General features: G+C 42.8%; 1 protein-coding gene across 2 annotated transcripts in view; it reads right to left on the reverse strand.

Annotated features, from left to right (window-relative positions):
* The window catches only part of LOC146834595 (calcium-activated chloride channel regulator 1-like), a 328733-nt gene that overhangs the window by 177486 nt on the left and 129903 nt on the right, over positions 1–21344 (reverse strand). For both annotated transcript variants that reach the window (XM_085602048.1, XM_085602049.1), the window contains 3 exons: positions 17820–18047; positions 16658–16882; positions 9209–9389 (listed from right to left, as the gene is read on the reverse strand). In XM_085602048.1, coding sequence (XP_085458174.1) covers positions 9209–9389; positions 16658–16882; positions 17820–18047 — 634 coding nt within the window. The remainder of the gene's footprint in view (positions 1–9208; positions 9390–16657; positions 16883–17819; positions 18048–21344) is intronic.

The following is a 21344-nucleotide window of genomic DNA, read 5'->3' on the forward strand; positions in this document are numbered from 1 at the left end:
GTTTAATGAAAATATCCAAATAGTTAATGGCTGATTGACTGATTGTGTGAGTAAATTTAATGCGTGGGTGATGTCCATTCAATATATTGATGCAGTCCTCCAACTCCTCTTTGCGTCCCTTCCAAACCAATAAGATATCATCGATATATCTGAGATATATGAGTAAATGGTCTGTCCATGATTGATTGTGCAGAAGTGCAGAATGTGAGTATCCTCATATCTCGCCATAAAAATGTTCGCATAAGTGGGTGCCCCCGTAAAACCCATTGAGGTACCAGTGCGTTGTAGAAAAAACTGTTCCTTCCAAGAAAAGTAACTATGGTACAGACTAAACTGTACTAACTCCAACAAGAAAATCTTTCGAGATTCCTCATAGTCTTTTCTTAACAGCATCCACTCTACTGCTAGACCTTCAGAGTGTGGAATTGATGTATACAGGGCTACCACATAAATAGTGCATAGCCATGTGTGCTCCTCTGCAATGCCTTGTATATTCAAGAACTTATTCAAACAGTCCGTCGTATCTTGCACATAAGATACCCATCCCTGCACGAGTGGTTGTAAAAAGTAGTCTATGTATCTTCCAACTGGTTCATGTATTGACCCGCAACCTGCAACAATAGGACGAAATGGTGGATCTTGTGCGTTTTTATGAATTTTTGGTAGCATGTAGATGTAAGGTCGTGCAGGGTAATCCGATGTCAAGTATTTTTTTTTGTATTATCATCAATCCATCCTAACTCCAAATATATTTTGAAAGGTGTTTGTGGGATCAGAATTCAACAGGATATAAATGTCTTCATCCATGACATGTTCCTGTACCTTAGAGTCATAAGACATGGTATCCATTACAACTAAAGCACCTCCCTTATCAGCAGGTTGGAATGTGAGTTGCGGGTTTTCTGCTAATTTTCGTAAGGTGCGAGATTCTTTATTAGTCAAGTTTTTGCGTACTCGTAACTCCAATGATATCTGTTCCATATCCTTTTTTACCAAAAGCTCAAAAAGATACAAAGTCTTATGCGTAATTGGTGACAGATATGTGCTTTTAGGTTTAATAAAAAATTCTGCAGGATCTGAAGGTATGGAACTTTCTTGTGATATGTGGTGAAAAAACCATCGCAGCCTTAATTTACGCATACATTTGAAAAATTGACACTTCTGTTTCTAAAGCATTAGTTGAATATGTTGGAACAAATGTAATTCCTTTGTTCAAAACGTTAAGTTCAAGTGGCGTCAAGATGGTGCTAGAGATATTCATCACTAATTCCGTTTCGGGTTCCAACGGACATTGTCTGTGTTTTTTCTTTTGTCCCCTCCTTGTTCGCTTGTTTTCTCTGTTCCTTATGCTTCCGGAGAATGATTGGAGGTTTGGCCCACCTCCAAAAAAGACTTTTTGGTTGCCCCACTTACAGACAGTAACCTCGACGCAGTGTCCACTGTACTTATGTTGTGGGCAATTGGTGGGGGTGTAGGTAAAGTGTCCTGTTCAGTGGCTATGCTCTCTTTAGAGCGTATGAGTCTGCCCACGTATAAACCTCATCCAGTTTGTAATCTATCGTATCACCCTTAAATTTCCGAAGTTTACGTTCATGTACCTCCTTGGCGTGCTCGTCAATTTTCTCATTAATTTCATTCAAGGCTTTTGTGAATTCGTCCGCATTCTTTCTTTGTTCTAAGTCAGTTTTAAGATCTTGAATCTCCGTTGCCAATTCTTCAAGAATACTTGAAAGTTCCTCTATAATCAGTCAAATAAAATCTAATGAACACTTATTCAATATTGTAAACCACCTCATCATGAATGGTTTGTTAAATTTGAAAAGCATGGGTCGCAAAGAAATCCTCAACCCTCTCGGAATGCGTTTTACCTTGTGGTACTGAATGAGTGTTGTGGCGTTAAGCCTTTAATTCACCTCCTTCCTTAATGTATAATCCAGTTGTTTTAGAATTTGATTGACGGAACAGGGTTTTGCCTGAAAAGCCCTTGTGTCTCGAATAAGTGAATATATTGACTCAGCCTCTTTGGCTGTATACCTCTTAGTATCGGCTTGAGTAGTGGTCAAATGTGCTATGTCCTCAAAAGACATGTTGAGTGGGTGCTGGTTATAGGTATGAAGATGTAAGGGTTTAAATGAATTGAAAAAGTACAACCTGCACACTCTGAATACACAATTTTAACATGTAATCACTGAAATCACTGGTGCCACCCTGGTGCCACCCTGTGACCCTGAAAATGCTTCTGTCAGGTAAGATAAATCAATGGTATGCAAACAGAAACTGTTACACAAGACAAGGTGCACTATTCACAAGCCCAAATTGGTGCTATGTATGTAAATAAAATTGATTACAATTTTTTCACATTTTGTTCATTTGATTAAACACAATGAAAATCCTTTCGAATCACGAGACAGGCAAAACAAAAGGTCACTGATTACTGCATTAACATTCTTCCAGTAAAACAGAACAGCTGCAATGTACAAAGACAAAAGGAGCAGGAATGGGATACACCCTTGTCTGAGCCCACGTGTTGATTTTCATTGATAAGGCACCGTTACGCCCCAACACGTGTTAAAGGAACAAAGGTCCCTTATGAGACAAATGAACACAATTAAATATTTATCAAAATATAATGAAGTCTACGTATGGTGTCCAAGTGGAAAAATCATTGTGATTTATTAAAGCAAAGTAAAAAACATGGCAGTGGGAAAACAAACACAAGAAAAATCAAGTAAAGTTTCCAAACTCAGGCATATCAATGTGACAAAATAGAATGCAATGGTTAAGTCACAACCTGTTAGTACCAATGCTCACACATAAAATACATAATTATCACAATTGAGTCAAGGTACATTAGTTGACGATGTTTTGATTCCCTAGTGAAATAATAGGGTTACGACAATTATAACCCGATGCCTACTGGAAAAGTTAAAAAAAGGGGAGGGGAATAGAGAAAGAAGAAAACGAAAAGGAAAAATTATTTAATCTTGTTGCCATAAAAAAAACAGCAGTAATTTGAACATCCGTTCAGCTAAGGAGTGAGTGCTAAAAGTGTCTAAATTCAACCATATCGTCGAATCAGGCATCACAAGGATCATATACAATCACAGTGAAGCTATACTATCAAAAGAAACTGTGTGTTGGAGAGAATGAGAAGTGGTGGCTGTAAAGAAGGTATGATTAAAATCTAGGTGGGCATGTAGCAATAAGGGAAGAATCTAACCGTGATCAACTGCAGGCGTCTGAAGACCAGCACAAAGATGTAAATCTGGGCACATGTGGAGCCATGACATGAATGAGAGAGGGCCATGTTAAAGACAGTGGCCCCTACGAGGCGAAGAACCTGAAAAAATATACATGCATTTAGGATGGGCGGGGTGAAAGGGGCAAGCTAAGAAATAAGCGTACCTGATGTTGGAATTACTGTTATCAACAGAATTTAATTGGTGTATTGGAATTAGCCTCTGTGTTAGCTCTAGGTAAACTGGCTGGGGAGGAAGAACGAGTGTCAGTAAGAGTAAGGCTGGTAAAAAGGCTGACTGGGTGTAAATGCTGAAGAATAAGAGCAATTACCTGCGAGTGGTCCAAAATTTGTCTGCCGGGATGAAACAAGACACTCACAGCAGTGAGTAGTAAACTTATGAAGGAAGGGGAAGGACACACCTGTGTACTGAGAGGGGGGAGAGTGCGACATGTGAAATGCTTTGGCAGCCAGGGAAAGGAGAAAGGCAGCGGCCCTATTGAGTAGTGAGACCGCTAAGGGCATCAAGATACAAAAGGAGACAGGGGGGAATGGAGGCACAATGTGGACCAATGTGTGCCTGGAAAATGAGGGCCAGGAATAAATGTAAACTGATGTGAGTATCAGAAGTAAAAGCGTAAGGTGGAAGCCAGACATTTTGCATGCCATGTGTGCATGCGCACTGAGGAGGGACGTAGCAGTGGCCATATTAAAGGGGTGTGAAGTCCATCTACAGAGATGTACAAGATGGCGTTACAGAATAGGAGGTAAAGCACAGAGTGATAGGTGACAATAATATATGTGAGAGAAGCCTCAGACATCAAAATTAAAGATATCACTTCTGCCGTGAGAATAGAGATTTCTCTTCATGTCAAGTTAGTACTTTTGTGGGCCCCCTCTAGCTCTGTGAGTTGTTACATCTGGGAGGAAGTTACTTCTTGTGTTACTGCCTCTCATTCCTTTCAGTAGTCCCCTGACACTTATGTTGTTCCAACAAGATATGTCCTCTAGATCTTCCAATTTCAGAAATAGTTCTTTGGCTTGTTCTTTTGTCTGAATCTCACCCCACATTTGGTCACGCTCCTCCAATCTCAATCAATCATTTTATCCTCAGAGTCCACTCATACTCATACTAGAGAAGTGATGTCCCTCTTCAGATCATTTAGGTATGATTTGTAGTCTGATTTTAGAGAGGTTATCTTAGTCTTAATCTCCTGGAGAATGTGTTGTTCAGATTCTTAAGAGACCCTAGAGCAGGTCTGTTCAACCTGTACGGCATCATTCTCTGCTACTGTAGACTAAATTTTGCTGGTTTCTTTTCCTTCCTTGTTCACTTTGTTTGAAGCACTTTTGCCGTTCTTTCACGCCTGTTTCTCTGACTGGTAGTTAGGAATTGGGTTTCTGTTTGGCAGAGATATGCATCCTGTTCAAGCAGGAATCACAATCCCAGGTGGGTAAGTAGGTGGGTAAGTAAGAAACACACTAAAACTGAACCTGTGCTCACCCTCTGGTAGCTTGGCACAGAGCAGTCAGGCTAAACTGAAGAGGCAATGTGTAAAGTACTTGTGTAACACAACACACAGTAACACAATAAAAACACCACAAAAAGACTAAACATCAGGTACAAAAAAATAGACAATAGTTGTATAAATAAATGAAGACCAAAATGACAAAAATCCATTCAGTAGAAGTTGAGATAGGAATTTTTAAAAATAAAAGTGTTCTTCACACTTAGAAGCAATAAGTGCCTATGGGGGTTATCTGGCTAAGATGGACTAGGGCAAAGTCAAAAGTTCCAGGCGACTGTGGTGGAGCACATGCGGGATACAGGAGCCACACAGGCCTGCTGAACAAAGTGCCTTGATCCTGGTCGCAACAGTGGGATGCGGGGTGCTGTGAGCAATGCATCTGAGTTGATCCCGCAGCTGAGATTATGCGTCGATTTTCTTCACCCAGTGGTGGTGATGCATCGGTTCCCTAGACCCAACGTTGAGTGCGATGTGCCGGGCCAAGGGGATGCCTCAATCTTCTTGCACTGCTGCAGCGACGATGCACAGTTCCAATGTGTTGGTTTCTGGAGGAGATGCGCTGGTTCCGAGTGTGATGAGCTGGGTCCACTCCCGCAACAGGGGTGATGAATCGGTTCTGCTTAACACAAGCAGAGGATGTGTCAGTTCCACTGGAGCAAGCACCTGGGTCCACATCCAATAGACGAGGCACAGGAGCAAATGGTGAGACTATGATAACTCTGAATCTCAGAAAATAGGAGGCAAGTAAACTCTGGGTTCAATACATAGTCCAGCTCCCCCTCAGCAGAGTCAGAGACCAGCAGGCAGCAGGGCAGAACAGCAGAAAAGTAAATCTTCCAGGGCAGCAGTCCAGCAGAGTGACAGTCTTTGGTTGCAGCACAGCAGTCTCTCTGACAGAGGTTCTTTACCGGTCCAGAAGGGTCTTATTTGGTGGGGTCTGAGACCCAGTACTTATACCCAGTTTTGCCCTTGAAGTGGGGGTGGCTTTAAAGAAGGGTCTTTGAAGTGCAAAGAAGTCCTTTCTTTCAAGCTCTGGCTCCAGACTATCTGTAAGGGGTAATCAACTCTTTGTGTGGGGACAGGACACTGCCTATTCAGGTGTAAGTGTCAACTCCTCCCTCGCATCTTGCCCAGGATGAGCCATAAGGATGCAGAAGGGCACTCAGACACACTAACCTTCCTTTGTGGGTGGCTGTCTCGAGGGAATGCACAACGTCAAGCTGTCATCCACCCTAGACGTATTTTGGAGACCGGCTGCAGACAGCTTTAAGAGCAGAGAGATGCCAATTTTTTAAAAATTCCATTTTTAAAGTAGTAATGTTAAATCCTATTTTACCAGTAAAGAGGATTTATCATTACCATTCCAAAAATATAAAACATGCCATAGATACTCTATTTCAATAGGGAATTACAGTTTAAAAGTGTTATAAGGAATTCCCAATGTCAACCTATGAGAGGGGTAGGCCTCGCAAGAAGTGAAAAATTAATGTAGGTGTTTTTCACTACCAGGACATGCGAAACTTAAAAGTACAGGTCCTACCTTTTGCTTACATAGCACTTTGCCCTTGGGTTACCGCAGTCCTACATTAGGGGTGACTTGATGTGTAATAAAAGGAGAGTTTAAGACTTGACAAGGGGTTTTAAATGCCAATTCGAAATGGCAGTAAACTTCACACACAGGCCCTGCAGTGGCAGGTCTGAGATATGATTGAAGGGCTACTTGTGTGGGTGGCACAATCAGTACTGCTGGCCCACCAGTGGCATTTCATTTACAGGCCCTGGGTATATGGTATACCACTCTACAAGGGACTTGCAAGTACATTAAATATAGCAATGGTTACCATGTTTCAGGGGGAAGCACATGCACTTTAGCACTTGTCAGTAGTGGTAAAGTAATCAGAGTCCAACGTCCAACAAAAAGAAACAGCAGAAAGAGGAAGTGCCCAGGCAAACAGTCTGGGGGAGGACCACCCTAAGGTTGGCAGGTCTAACACTGGCCATTTAGAACTTTAATGTAGTGTCCTGGGGCAGCCACTCCTGCTCTTCACTCTGTTGCCAGAAATGAGTGGGAAAGCTCCACCAAGCCTTATATCTCTTTCAGCACCAAAGCTTTTGTGTTCTCCTTCACCAAGTATGGTGGCTACTACAACGCAAACCTAGACTCACCACTTTTGGACTCTCGTCTTCAAGGCTGCCCCTGCAAAACACTTGACTGGCTTATTATAGAATGGATTTCTGCCTCTGTGAAGTTCTGAGATCTTGGTGCCATAGGACATATCCCTCTTTTTTATGCTCGCATGCTCTGAATTGGGGATCAATATTGCTCCTTCTCTGCATTTGAGAGAGGTTACTCAGTTATTCACATGGGTCTTTCTTTGTAGGAGCTGCTGTTGCACACCTAGAATGTAGCACTCATTCCTTTCCAGCACCTGCTGTGGTCCGCACTATCTAGATTCGATCCCCCCTACCTGTGTGAACCAAACACTTTCTCATTCCAGCAGTAGTCACCCCTGAGCAAGCACGCTGGCTCCTGTGTCTGCTTAAGGCTGTGTTCTATGACAGGTATGCCCCTCATCTCCTGGTCATACCGTCGCTATTTATTTCCAAAGGAATCAACAGTGGGGGTGTCCACCAACCGGGGGGTCATCGGCGCCCTGGAGTAAACCTTGCCTCCACTCCTTGGTACTACAGCTACTGCCATGTCCGGTGTGAGAGACTGTGATGCGTTCCCTTGCATGCCAGCTGACTCACAGAAAGCTCCATGGCTTCAGGCCTTGTTGTGGCTCTTGCCGAAGCGACCACTCCAAAACACGTCTCTCTTCTGCTCAGCCCAATTGGTCCTCACAGCTTTTTACTTATTTAGTGGTGTCCACCTGATTGTTTTGAAGCGTTCAGATGTTGTTTTTGCAGGGTTTAGAGGAGCCTCATAAAAACACGTCTACTCCATCCTGCGGCTAGCCATGCCCATTAGATCAAATTAGAGCAAATATTTGTTATTAGAACATTGGAATGTGGAGCACTCCATTGTAGACAATGGAGTGCTCCATGCTTCTACGGGCCGGTAAAGGCCCGCAGAGCAACATTCCAATGTTTTACAAAAGCCTCTCGAAGCTCGAGGGGATTTTAAATCTCCTCGAGCTTCGAGAAGCCTTTGTTTAATTTGTTAGAACATTCTGCCCTCTAGTGGCAGAATGTTCTAATAGCCTTATAGCCCTTCGTAGCAGGGCTATACCGCTATTAACGTCGCGCTGCTTTAGTTAAAGTGCCTCGCCTTCGGCTCGGGCCTTTAACGCTGCAGTGGGCCTTTAATAGCCGGTATAGCCCGCTACGGCGGGCTATAAGGCTATATTAATGATGCACATGTTGCTTTAAGAGTGTGACGCCGTCTTTCCAAGATGGCTTTTGTATTCACCAAATAGCCTCTGTCACATGCTGAAAACAATACAACTCATTTAATACAATGGAAACACTCCCTAAGAAGTGAAGTGATATACCAAACACAAGACATTGTAGGAGCCACCGAAGGAAGAACATTAAATTGCTGACCAATTTAAGGCATATTTTGCAACGTTTTGTGCCTGTCTGTCATTGTCAGAAAAAACCTGGTGATGAGGTACAGAAAAAACATATAATTAACCCCCTCACCCTGGGAGAAAACTCCCAGGGTGTGGGAATCCTTAGTTTTTTGCTTTTCGAAAACAATCTCTCACTTTGGGAGTTTTTGCAGAGTAAAAAAAGTTAAAGGTTTTCTGAACAACCATCAAAACAAGTGGCGGCTGCCCACCAACCTTTTAGTACATTGAAAGGAGTCGCCTAGATGGCGGTTCCCTTCAATGTGCATTGATGCCACCTGGGTAGGAGTACATCTATAGATCCAGCAAGTGTCCATCAGTGTGTATGTATATTTCTTAGAAGGGGAATGGCAAAAACTTACAAACGGCTGCACTGTCAAGCCAGATGTAACAATGTTGCAAAAAGCACTATGAAATTAACCATATGGAGAATAGACAAAAAAAAAAGAAAACAATACATACAAATAAACATTTGTCTGGCCCATTATTTAAAATTATATTTTCATCCCAAACTACTAGCCATAAGGCTTATTCCAAAACTTCGGGCTTTTGAATCGCTTAACATCTTATGTAGCTTTAAAAGTTTATTGAAAATGATATGCATTATCGCCATTATCTCTTGACGCAATACATTGATATATATTTTCAGTGAGTTGTGAATTTGTATCCAAATTTCAAAAGTGTCATATTACATATTTCAAACAAACAACAGAGCACAGACATTTTGTCCAAAAATAAGAAATGAACACACAGGTATATTTTAAAACATGCAGCTGTTCATTTCAGAAGCTGTAGCAGATTCTCTTAAAATACTACTGCATATATACACAAGCTCATACAAATGACACATCATCCAGAGAACAGCATACCTGTCATAGCTGCAAATTGATCAAGTTCTGCGGCTGCTTGTGTTCCCAGAGTAATTGTGTGGATGATGAATCCACTCGCTGCCACATCCGAAGAACAGCTATTTATGGTCTTGTCTTCTCCAGCTGTCACCAGCACAATTTCCGAACCATGTGCATTATTGTCACTTAGGTTTTGAAACATCTGGATATAGGCAATAGGAACCAAAAAAGGAAACAATAGTCAACCTTGCATACCTGAAAAACATTACTGCCATTATACAAAAGGTTTTTGGAACTAAGTTAAAACAAGTGCAAAGAAAATAAGGACCCTGGGACCAAAGGTACCAAACTGATTTACATTTTCAAAGTCTACAATTCTCACAATCACAGACTTTGCAACAGCGAACTAGCAAATTGCAATGCACAAAAGGCACTCTGTGCATCAAAAATATGTTTCGTACTTAAAAAGTACATTTTGTGACTCATCGTGAATCAGAAGGTGGAGGAGCATGAAAGGGGAGTGTCCTCCTTTTATTCTCTTTGCAATGTATCAATGCTTTGCAACCACGACTGTAGAACACCAATCACTCACCATCAATCAATCAATTTTATATTCGGTTTTTAAAAAGCAAATCAAACAAAGTTAATATACTGTAACATCACAGTCATTAAAACATTTCATCTTAAGCCATATTCACTCAGAAGAAAGGACAGTGGTCAGGATCAAATAAATCTGTTCCTAATTCTACCAGCATGTTGAACAAAACTGACTACTGCTGAGCAAATAGTAACAGAGTGTGATTCATGTAAAAATACAAGTGCAGGTCTGCTCTGCACTCAATTGCAGACGGTAATTTTACCAGGGAAGGGTGCGGAGTTTTATTGGCACATATACACATCACTCACACATACTTATTCACAACAATCACTAACAGATACACATACATTAATACATACATGTACGAACCAAATATTTTTTTTTTAAAACATAAAACTCACCTTACATGCAGATCTAAAATAGGAAAGCCTTAAAGGTCCCAGGAGGTTTGGGACTGCCGGCTTCCGTCATTGGCTCACCTTAGGAGAGAGCCAATGAGGGAAGCCGGCAATACCAAGCCTCAAAGGTCCCAGGAGGGTTAGGACTGCTGCCTTCCCTCATTGACTGACCGTAGAGCAGCCAATGAGGGAAGCTGGCAGTCCCAAGCCTTGGAGGTCCGAGGAGGGTTGAGAATGCTGACTTACCTCATTGGCTGACCTTAGATTAGCCAATGAGAGAAGGCAGCAGTCCCAAACTCATCACAGAGTGGGATGGGTACAGTGAGACTGCTGGCCCCACCCCACAACAAGGTGTCACTGATTGACCCTGAGCCCTATGCACTTCAGGGCCTAAAACTGAAACACCTACATCCAAGGCAATGGGTAAAGCTACTCCTTTTCACGAGGTGGAGGGCCTCGAGGCACTTTTTCCCGGCTGAGGAGGTCACGTCCACAGGGCTGTTAAATCCTCAGTCTGGCAAGTCCAGCTCAGACAGCCAGGAGCATACGCATTTTGCACATGTCCAGCTCCTGGCTGCTTGACCTGAAAAGGTAGACTGTTTGCCAGGCTGACCTTTGTTCAGCCTGACACACACTCTTCTTTCTGGGAATAGGGTGGGCGGGGGGTGGCCCCTCGGCCCCAACGGACATGCCGCTGCTGTCTGCACTGCCATTCAAATTTAGCAAAAGCAGTCTCAGGTGTTGTTTTCTTAGAGCCATATAATATTTACAAAAAACATAAAATGTTAGCTGGCCAGAGCAGAGGAACCATCATAAGCGCAAAGAAAAAGACGCATAGACCACTAGCCAATTTTCACAAAATCAACTGAAAAATGCGTTTAAATGAAATCGTGTAAGCACAAGTCTGTGAAATGGGTTATGACCACCTCGAGGTAAGATTGTATGGCATCTCTTATTAATAACAAAGAGTGTGCTCTAATTGCACCTTTTCGTATCTCCCTCTGAGCCCATTTATTATCGTAAACTTGGTTAAATAAGGTCTTCATTTGACCTATAGGGAGAGCAGTATTCAAATCGGGCTCCACAAAGAACACTGGTTTGCCAAGAATCGCACACAATTTTTTGATATGTCCAACCTACAGGAAATGAATGGCATAATCGAGTAATAGGCAATCATTTAATACAGCCCTATGGACCATATGGAATGGCACAAGAGAAAAGGGTGTAGTTAAATCATGTCGGATTACTGATTCACAACGTGGAAGCTGTCTGTGAATCACTGTGGTGGGCATCAGGTGTAGCAGGCCAACCTGGCAGGGGAGTCTAAATAGGGCAGCCAGGGTGCTGCTGTAGTGGTGAGGTAGTAACGCAAAATGATGGGCCGTCTCTGCAGAATGTGATGAGGGGCCCAGAGTCTCCCATATCCCACAGATATTCCTTGACCTTGGGCTGAATGGTCCCCGCTTGAAGGTTGGTGGGCCCCCTGAAGGGTTAGGAGCCCCCCGGAACTGCAGGGATTACAAGGGCATGTATTACAACCCCCGAGGTGTTTTCACCATTGGAGTTGATTCACTTCACCACAGGACTATTTATGAACCTCTAAATATCAGATGCTAGGTCATTTTGATGAAAATACTTTGCATATCAACATCATTATTACCTACTAAGAAATTGTTAAAGTAAAACTTTTTTTGCAGTAAGTAACCCTTAGCTGTTCATACAAAGAAATGCCTGCTCTTGGGTACACCATCATCATCAACGTACTTTATTTCCTTCATGTGACCATTAAAATGCAACTGCAAATTAATACATTAAATACATATGAAAGAGCAGTCATAGTTGATACACAGTCCCGTTGTTTGATAAAACATCTGGTTAGTCCAATAAAATCCTCTGTTGGGGCAGTAGGACTGTAAGCAACAAAAACCTCAAGAAATACCTAAAACTAGGCTAAAAAGGGTCCAACAGTCTTGGGTACACATTCACAGATCTCTATGTTGATTTACAGACATGTGAAAATAAACAAAACAATGAATTAAGTCCTGAAAATGAAAACATTCACATTTTCCCACCAAGAGTCAACGATGTCATAAACCAAATGGGGCATGCACGAGACCTGAGCCTAAGTGTTTCAGAAAAGTGTTCCCTAAAAGTTATTGCTCTCACTAAAGAAGGAATGCCTAAGAGGTACAAAGAGACTACTAACTGAAAGAAGCAGGCGATGTTATCAAAAAAGGTAACAGAGCAATTTTAAAATTAAAAGTGAGGGATTCCCAACAGTTAACCTGCACTTGGAAAAATAAGGTATTAGGAAACAAATACTATCACACATTAGAATTACAAAAAAAGACTATCTTGCCTGAGTAATAAATGAGTAATTTCAATTTAGCCTCTGCCCAAATCACTACTCACATTTTAATAAAATGTCTGTAATAAACCTAAGAAGGAAAATGTTTTTTATATCCTGCTACTCAAACTACTTAAACTAATTAAAATGATCTTAAAAAGTTAATAATTATAGAAATAAGAGAGAACCGGTGGTCCTTGGACACTTTACTGCTTAAATCATGACTATGTATGACTACGCCTGGGTGGAGTTCAGAGAGCTTTACTCCGCAGAACTCCAAGTAGTGCCAGAAAAACTCTATCGCGCTCCACAAAGTTCCACCAGTGGAGGAGTCTGTTAAGTCGCACTGCTCGCACCAAACCTAAATATAACATAATTTTATGCTTTGCTTGTACATTTCTAGCCAGGCCCTTCGCCTAACCCCATGCGGGTGTTCAACATTCCACGGCTCATGGCTGAAGGCCGTGCTCTGCATGGGGTTGGCCACAGGGCCTGGCCTGTGGTGGCCAGGCACTGTGCCAAGTCCCCTGAGGGTGACCAATCCCCTGCTGCACATGGCCACAGCAATGCATGACGTAGGGTTGGATGCAAGGCTTGGCCTGAAGCATGCTCTGAAACTAATGCCACATTGGTGACAACTCTCATAGACCTCCAGCACACTTTGTAAATTAAAAAATAAAATGTTGTCTGTACCGCAATACTCTTGCAGTACTGCAGCTCAAGCAAGTACAGTACAGAAAAACTGCACACACTTCATTCAGAGAAGCATGCAAAGTCTTATAGTGCCAATCTTCCAATCTCCTGTGGTATCCAGCGGTACCTCGTGGGACCAGTGACGCCATTTTTAAACCATTTTTGCCCCTTCATGGTCCATTTGTTTCCCCTCCCCCAGAAGTGCCATGTGGGTCAGGGTATCCCTATTCTGCCCCATCTCAAATTGTTATCAAAATCAGAACACGGGGAGCATATCTCGGAGTCCTGAAATGGCAGCAGCAACATTTCTCTCCATATTGCAGACAGCCAATGAGACTGCTCAGTCCTGCGATACCAGTACTGCTCCCGCTGGATCGAAGTGTGTGATTAGAAAAATGCCTTTTTGGTCAAACAGAATGGTCAGTTTTTTATTTCTGTGGTACCACTGGAGTACTGCGGTATTCATGTGGGACCAACCTTCCAGATTTCAATGCTAATTTCTTGAAAAAGTCTGAATGAATTGACACCAAATACCAAAAAGCACAATTTATATCAATTTTTTTTTCAATATTTTATAAAAATATCTAGCTTTCTCCCAAATAAGATAAAATTTGATTCCGCCAGTTCTCTGTATCACTTCCCAAAATTCCCTGCTGCTGTTTAGAGATGAAGTCTACTTTACTCCTGAGGCTCTCAGGAGGCACGGGGACCTCAACACCCTATCAGCAGTGCGGCGCATTTGCAGAGTATTGGAGAAAGAGGGCAAGGCCTCCTGCGAGTTGCTGGCTTCTGATTTTTTTTTTCAATTTTAGGAAGGGAGGGGGGGCTGTAAGGCCCCCCTCCCTTTTACCCTTTTGGGCCCCTGGGACCACATTCCCCACGGACTGATCCATTTTTTATTTTTTCATTGTTATAAAACAGAAGGGAGGGCACGCGGCCCCTCTCTCCAGGACGATTTCTGCCCTGTGGACCTCATCCCCCGGGGCTGGGCCTTTGTTTTTTTCTTCTTTTCAAAGGGGAGGGGGCCATGCATCCCCACTCCTGAGGCCAATTTCTGCCCTGGGGACCCCATCCCACGTGGCCAGGCCTTATGCTTTTTTTATATAAAAAAAAGTAGGTAGCAAGTCTGCACGCCCCCCCCCCACGTAGGCCGATGTTGCCCCAAGGACCCCATCCCCCGGGGCGTTGCCATGTTGTTGGGGACCACAGGGGGAGCCTCAAGGCCCCCGCAGTTGCTGCCAGCTCCCTGCCTTCTGTGGGAGCCGGCATTGCTTTTGGGCAGAGGAAGAAACATGCAGCTCCCTCTGCACAAAAGTAATTCTGCTCCGCTTCATGGAAGCAAGAGCGTGTTTCCTGCTCTTGCTTCTATGAAGCAGACCAAAGTTTACTATGGCTTGGTAGGGGCAGTGCTCCCACCAAGCCATAGCAACCTACAAATTCCCGGAGGTGGGCACCGTGGGACATTGCTGGAGCAAGTTCCTGGGGTCCTTTAGGGGTCGAAGAAGGGGGGTCGCACGGCCCCCTCCAACAATATTTAAGCCCCGGGGAGGTGGTGGACCTTGGAGGTGTGTGGGGTGCTCGAACTCCCCACACTTTATTTTTAAATATAGCCCCCGGGAGGTGGCAGTCCTCGAGGCTGCAGGGGTACCGCGTGGCCCACTGCATTTAAGATAATTAGCCCCATGGAGTCCCCGGGGCATGCGGTGGCCCGCACGGGCCCCCGCATCTTTTTTTAATATTGCCCCTGGGACCTGGCCCACCAGGGGGCCTAAAGGAAACAAAGTGCCTCATTTTTAACAGCAAACCCTGCTGAAATATTTTTTTAATGTTTTTTGGGGCCCTGGGGGTTCCTGTGGGACCCCTTGAGCCGGCCTTTTCAATTTTTTTAACCTTTTGTCTTGTGATTCAGTTCAACTGAGTTACAAGATGGCTGCCAACACTTCCTGGTTCGAAGTGTTGGCAGTCAATCTGATTGTAGGCCCGAGATCGGGAGGGTTCACAGATCCTCTGCGCCCCCAATTGTGTATCTGAGAAATTTTTAAATTTCTCAGGAACTACTGAACGGATTTACACCGTTTAACAAAAAGAGTGCTTTCCGAACCAAGAGCTACCTTTTTGCTAAATTTGGTCTAATTCCGTTCTGTTCAGGCTGTAGCCGTGTCTAAAGTTTCCTATGGAAATGAACATTGAAAAAAATGTTTTGCGACCCCCCTTTTTTTTCCAGCCCCCGCTTAATGGATCACCCCAAAGCTTTCAACACAACAACTGAAGTGAGTGGGCCAATAGTTTTGGAAATTTTGTGAAAATTCGTCAAACGGCGTCAAAGAAATTGGCAAAAGAAAAAATGCTTTTTGAATAGAAACAAGGTCTTAACTATAACTACCTACTGACGACTGCCGGTAGGTAATATATAGGGATATAGATAGATAGGTATAGAGAGATAGATAGGGAGATAGATATGGATATGTTTTCACTGAAAAAAACATTAAAGTGACGTTATAGTTGCCTTCCTGGTGGAGTTATGTCGATATGTCCTTTATATTTTTTCTGTTTGCCTACTCTTGGTGTTTCCCACTATGCCTAATAAAATATGCATGCAACCACCCTGGGAAGGAACACAATATTTCCCCAAACACGTGATGGGGGTCATACTTGTCTGGTCTGCACCGGAGGCATCTAAGTTTCCCACCATGTGAGGCTTCCTCCCACTATACCACCTACCAAAAAATATACCGTATTTCCCATCAGGTAGGTTCCAGCACATGCCTGTATGTTTTGCAGAAATTGTTTTTTGCAAGTTTCATTTCTGTCAATGGGTTAAAGGATTTCTGATATGATAAGTCAAGCGTCACAACATCTAAAGAAAGATGTAGTCGAAATTACGATGGCTGTCCAAGGAGTCTCAGCACCCACTACCTTGCAGCTTCCATTTAGCTTCCCAATTAACTTTTATACTTAAACCTGATACTCCAAAATGTACTAGTTTGAGTCATGAACAATCTTGACAAACAATTGTCTCGCACAGATGAAAGACTTCTGCAACATTACTGTGTACTGCTAAAAGGCATCACATTGGGAGCAATACATTTTGGGTACATCCAGTGGCAGTATAAATAAGTATCCAGTTATTTCAATATTCGATTTTAGTCAAGGCGATGATATCGATGAGGATGAAAGCAAGACTGTCATGTCCTTGACGTGGCTAATCTACTATACTAAATCTCGTATTAGCAATTGGGCACTAGAGCAGTGTTGAGATCATGGTAGTCTAGGTTTGGGTATGTCATGTAAAGGTTTTACAATGTGAAGGGATGACGATGTCACTGGCGTCGAAGTCAAGGGGGCTCCATTGTATCTATCCCCCAGTTCATTACACCATTAGACTTCCTCCATTGGGTGAGGTTTCAGTGAAAAAACACAATGACATACCTCACCTGCAATGCTGACAACAGTCCTTTGCAGATACTTGACCCTCCATTGGCCATGGCTGGCAGAAATGACACCAGTTGCTTCCGGATACTTTCATTGCTTAGAAGAGTTAGGGGTGCTCGGATTTCTGCCTCGTCGCCAAATGTGACAATACCAACACGAGCGCCCAGGGGAACAATCTGTAGCAGAAATATCTCTGCGGCCTGGCGCATTCGGATTATACGGTTTCCCTGAGTAAATAAACATGAACAGTGCAATGTAAAATACAAGGGTGGACTAGAAAAATAAAAAAAACAATCATAATAATATTAATAACAATAATAATGATAATGATAATACAAATAATAATACTAATAATAATGATAATAATAATAACAATAACAATAAATGTGCAGTAGTTGTCGTAGTATTTATAGCAGTAGTATTAGTCTTACTATTAGATTATCTGATCATTTTTACTTGCAATTATACATGTATGACTACAAAAAAACACTCCTAATTCTTTTATCGCAGACTATTTGTGACGTTTAGAATAACCAGTTAAATGAAAATGACACTGCTAATATAGTCTAGTAGGTTATTCTGGTTGTGCTGTAAGGTCACAATACCTCTTGTGAGAGCCAGCAGGCAGCTGAAAGAAGTAGTTCATTGAACAGAAGAGCAACTACATTTTCAACAATGTAATGGATAAAAAAAAAGATTCAGCTGTTCGTTCTGATTTGCTTTTCTCTGAAAGTTCATCACTGCTTTCCGACATGGAGACAATTATAGCAGTCTGTTATTTTTAATGTATTTGTTTATTTTATTGTGATGATGATGATGATGATTATTGTTAGTGGTGTTATCTTATTTTATTGTAGAAGTAAAAATAGTTTCTGCACCAAAATATAAGAAGAGCAATATGTAACAACTTTTAGCTTCAGAATGTGTGAAGAAAAGAGAATCTTTGGAGAACCTTCCAAAAATATAAATATGAAGAAAAGTAAGCGATGTACGTACATTGTTGATGAACAACGTTGTTTTCTTTATCCACGTTTGCACTGTGAGTGTTTTGAGTCTCTGATTGATGAGCAGTGAAAGCAACTAACGCATATTATTTCATTTTAAGTAAAACACCAACACTCTAAAACACAAGATTAACACAAAATTAAGAGAATATGTCTTTACCAGGTTCATGTATCCTGAGACATCAAGCACAAGGCAGATCACTGGCTCTCCGGCCTGCAGAACTATAAATGAAGGAGGCGGAGGAAGATTTGTGCCGCTCATGGGAGCAGTGACTTGGTAATCTTTTGATCCCTTGATGACTTCCCACGTGCTTTGGTAGTTGCACCTTTTGTTTTGCATGTGTGGAGCTTCCTGGTCATGATTGCTTTCGTTACAAAAGTCAACCACCTGAAAAATCAAATACAAGAATTATAGAACACAATGATCGATCAGGCCTTTCGAGTATCTTTCTGTTGGAATCCATTACTTGATTGTGAGCATGCCATCCTCGACATGGCGAAAGGACTTTCCAGATCATGAGCAAGTGTGGTTATAGGATGCGTGACTTCTGTGTTTTGTTATGCTGTTCGTGAAATGAACTACAGTGCTGGCACACCTTTCAGCCGGGAACAAACTCGACCACAATGTCATGAATAACATAGATTTATAAATGGGTAACAGTGAAATACGAGGATGTTTTCCACCGAGGGGTTCCGAGTGACATCAAATAGATCACAAGAGCCACTAAGAGCTCCAAGGTAAAAAACATCCATGTAACTCACTTTTTACCCATCTATAATTTTATGTGATATATGGTCCCCAAAATAATCTATCCCTGCTTTCAACAGCTACACCGGGGCAGAGGAGTAATAGGAAGCCATGAATAACATGGCTTCTCTTCCCTGAGACAAATGTGCAAAAAAAGCTACCTGCCATCCTTGCCCAACTCCCACCACCTACCCTGCCTTACTTTCCCCTCCTACAGCTATACTTTCTGCTTTCAAACCAGACAAGAAGTGCTGCACTGACAGGATCTTAGAGAGTGCTTTCAGCCGAGCCTGTAGGGCCTTTATGATGTAGCAACAGTGGGTAATGTGTTTAGTTATCAACAGTTACTATGTCATAGAAGTGAGTTACCAGATTTATTATCTGGTGTAAATGATAGAGGCTTCTATTGGAAGCCATGCATAAAATATAGAATTTTAGATTAGGGACAGTGAAATATGGGGATGTTTTTAATTGGGGAAGGGGTTCTGAGGGCCATGAAATAGACAGTGAGAGCAAACCGCATCGCTCAGAACGAGGTCACTCATACCCCAAGGTTAAAAACATCCCTGTAATATTTGCTTTTTGTCTATCCATAGTTTTATGTTATGTATTGCCTCCAAAATCACCTGTCCACGCTTTCAACTGCTACACAGTGGCAGAGGAATAACAGGGAACCATACATAGCATGGCCTCTGTTTATATCCCTTTTCCAAAAGGTAAAACACCTTACTTGTCATCCTTGACCAACCCCCACCCCTTCATCTAACCTCCTCCCCCCTACTGCAGCTTTCATGCAAGTCAGAAAAGCAGAGCTGTGCTGATAGGCTGTCAGAGAGCAAAGTAGCAACAGTGGGTAACAAGTTTTGTTATCAACTGTTATTGCGTAATAGCAGTGAGATACAAGATTTAAAAACTGAAGAAAATGATAGAGGCTCTCTATGACAGCCGTTCATAACATATAGAATTATAGATGGGTAATAGTGAATAAATGGGATGTTTTGAAATCAAATAGACAACCAGAGCCCAGCTCAATTTCTGTATGATGTCACTCAAAATCCCAAGGTGAAACACATCTGTGTAATTCAGTTTCTACCCATCTACATTTTAATGTTATGTATGTCCCCCAATATCATCTGCTCCTTCTTTCAACTGCTGCTCAGGGCAGAGGAGCAATGGGGCAACCACATATAACATGACCTGCCCTCCCTGAACCAAATGTGAAAAATAAAATAACTAACCTGCCATTCTCATCCAATCCCCACCACCTTCCCACTTACCTTCCCGCTCCTGGAGCTGAGCTTTCTGCTTTCAGTCAAAGCAGACAAGCACTGCTGCATTGACAGGCTCTCAGAGAGCTCCATAAGCCTGACGTGGAAAGCATGTATGACGTAGCAACAGAGGGTAATGAATTTTGTTACCAAATGTTGCTACATCATAGCAGTGAGCTACCACATTGAGAATCCAGTGTAAATTATAGAGGCCCATAAGTAACCTATAGAATTATAGAAAGGTAGAGGGAATTGTGGGGAGGTTTTTGGCCAAGGGGTTCTGAATGACATCAAATAGACAACAAAAATTAAGCTTGTGTAGTCTACGATGTCACTCAGAACCCCAAGGTAAAAAACATCCCCATAATTTGCCCATCCATTATTTTATGTTATATATGTCCCTCAAAATCATCTTCCCCGCTTTCAGCTACTACCAGGGGCAGAGGTTAAATGGGGGAGCCATGCATAACACAACCTCTCTTCAGTATCCAGTATATGAAAAAACAACATCTAGCCCGTTACAAATCCCCACCACTGTGTGCCCTCTCGCTCAGAAGCTGTGGTCCCTGTTTTCCAATGCTACTCTGACAGGCTCCTAGAGAGGCCTGCAAATCCTTTATGACATAGCAATAGAGAGTAACAGCTTTTGTTGCTACGTCATAACAGTGACTTACTGGATTTGAATCCACAATGGTGCAAGGGTGCCTGTGATACAGCCTGTTAGAAATGGGATTTCTGGTTGGCTAGGGCTTGCGCCTAAGCCAGGCAGAAACCACCACTCTCGTCAGGGCAACAGAGTTACACGCTGAAGATAACCCCTGCTCACCCCCTTGGTAGCTTGGCAGAGCAGTCAGGCGTATCCCAGAGGCAATGTGTAAAGCGTTTGCGCAACACACACACACAGCAGCAACACACTAGGCACACCACAAAAGAAACTCCACAAAGGTATATCAAAAATAGCCTTTGTATTACTCATAAAACACATTAAAACATAATCACAAAGATACACGGTGCCACCTGGCACTTGGTATGACTTTTACAGGGAATTATATACACTACAGGGCCAATCGGGCCACTGTCATAACCATCATATCACAGTTAGTGTAAACAACCAGTAGCTACTGGCAATAGGGCACTTAGCATAAACATATTATGCATAAATCATGAGGCATGACCATCATAGCACTTCCTAGTATAGCATGTTATGCAAAACATAATCAGCAGTAGTGCAGTACATCATTGCAACACATCATGCCCACCATCATCAGTGCCCCCCTAGTAAACACTTGTAAGGGGTGCAGACATCCTGGCCCCTCTTAGGCACAAACTGCACAATAGGTGATCCCTACACCACATCACCTAATCACATTTGGCCCCACCTAAACATAGGGGCGGCCATCAAGCAGCGCAGTTGTGTCCGTAGGGGCTCTGTCCTGAGCCTCTATCGCAATGCCCCTTTTTAGAGGCTTAGGCCAATACTTGCATCCTTCTCGGAGCTGCCCACGATCTGGCGGTGCAGCTGCAAACAATGTCCCCAGGCTCCATAAGCTGGGAGGATTTCAAAATAACTCGGGGGCGGCACTGATACCGACAGGTAGCGCAATGCCCTCGAGGGTGGGAAGACCTCACTTGGTCTCCCATGCGTAGGCAATTCCTCCCAATGGCCGGA

Source organism: Triturus cristatus, chromosome 4_2, assembly GCF_964204655.1.
Source record: "Triturus cristatus chromosome 4_2, aTriCri1.1, whole genome shotgun sequence".
NCBI lineage: Eukaryota > Metazoa > Chordata > Amphibia > Caudata > Salamandridae > Triturus > Triturus cristatus.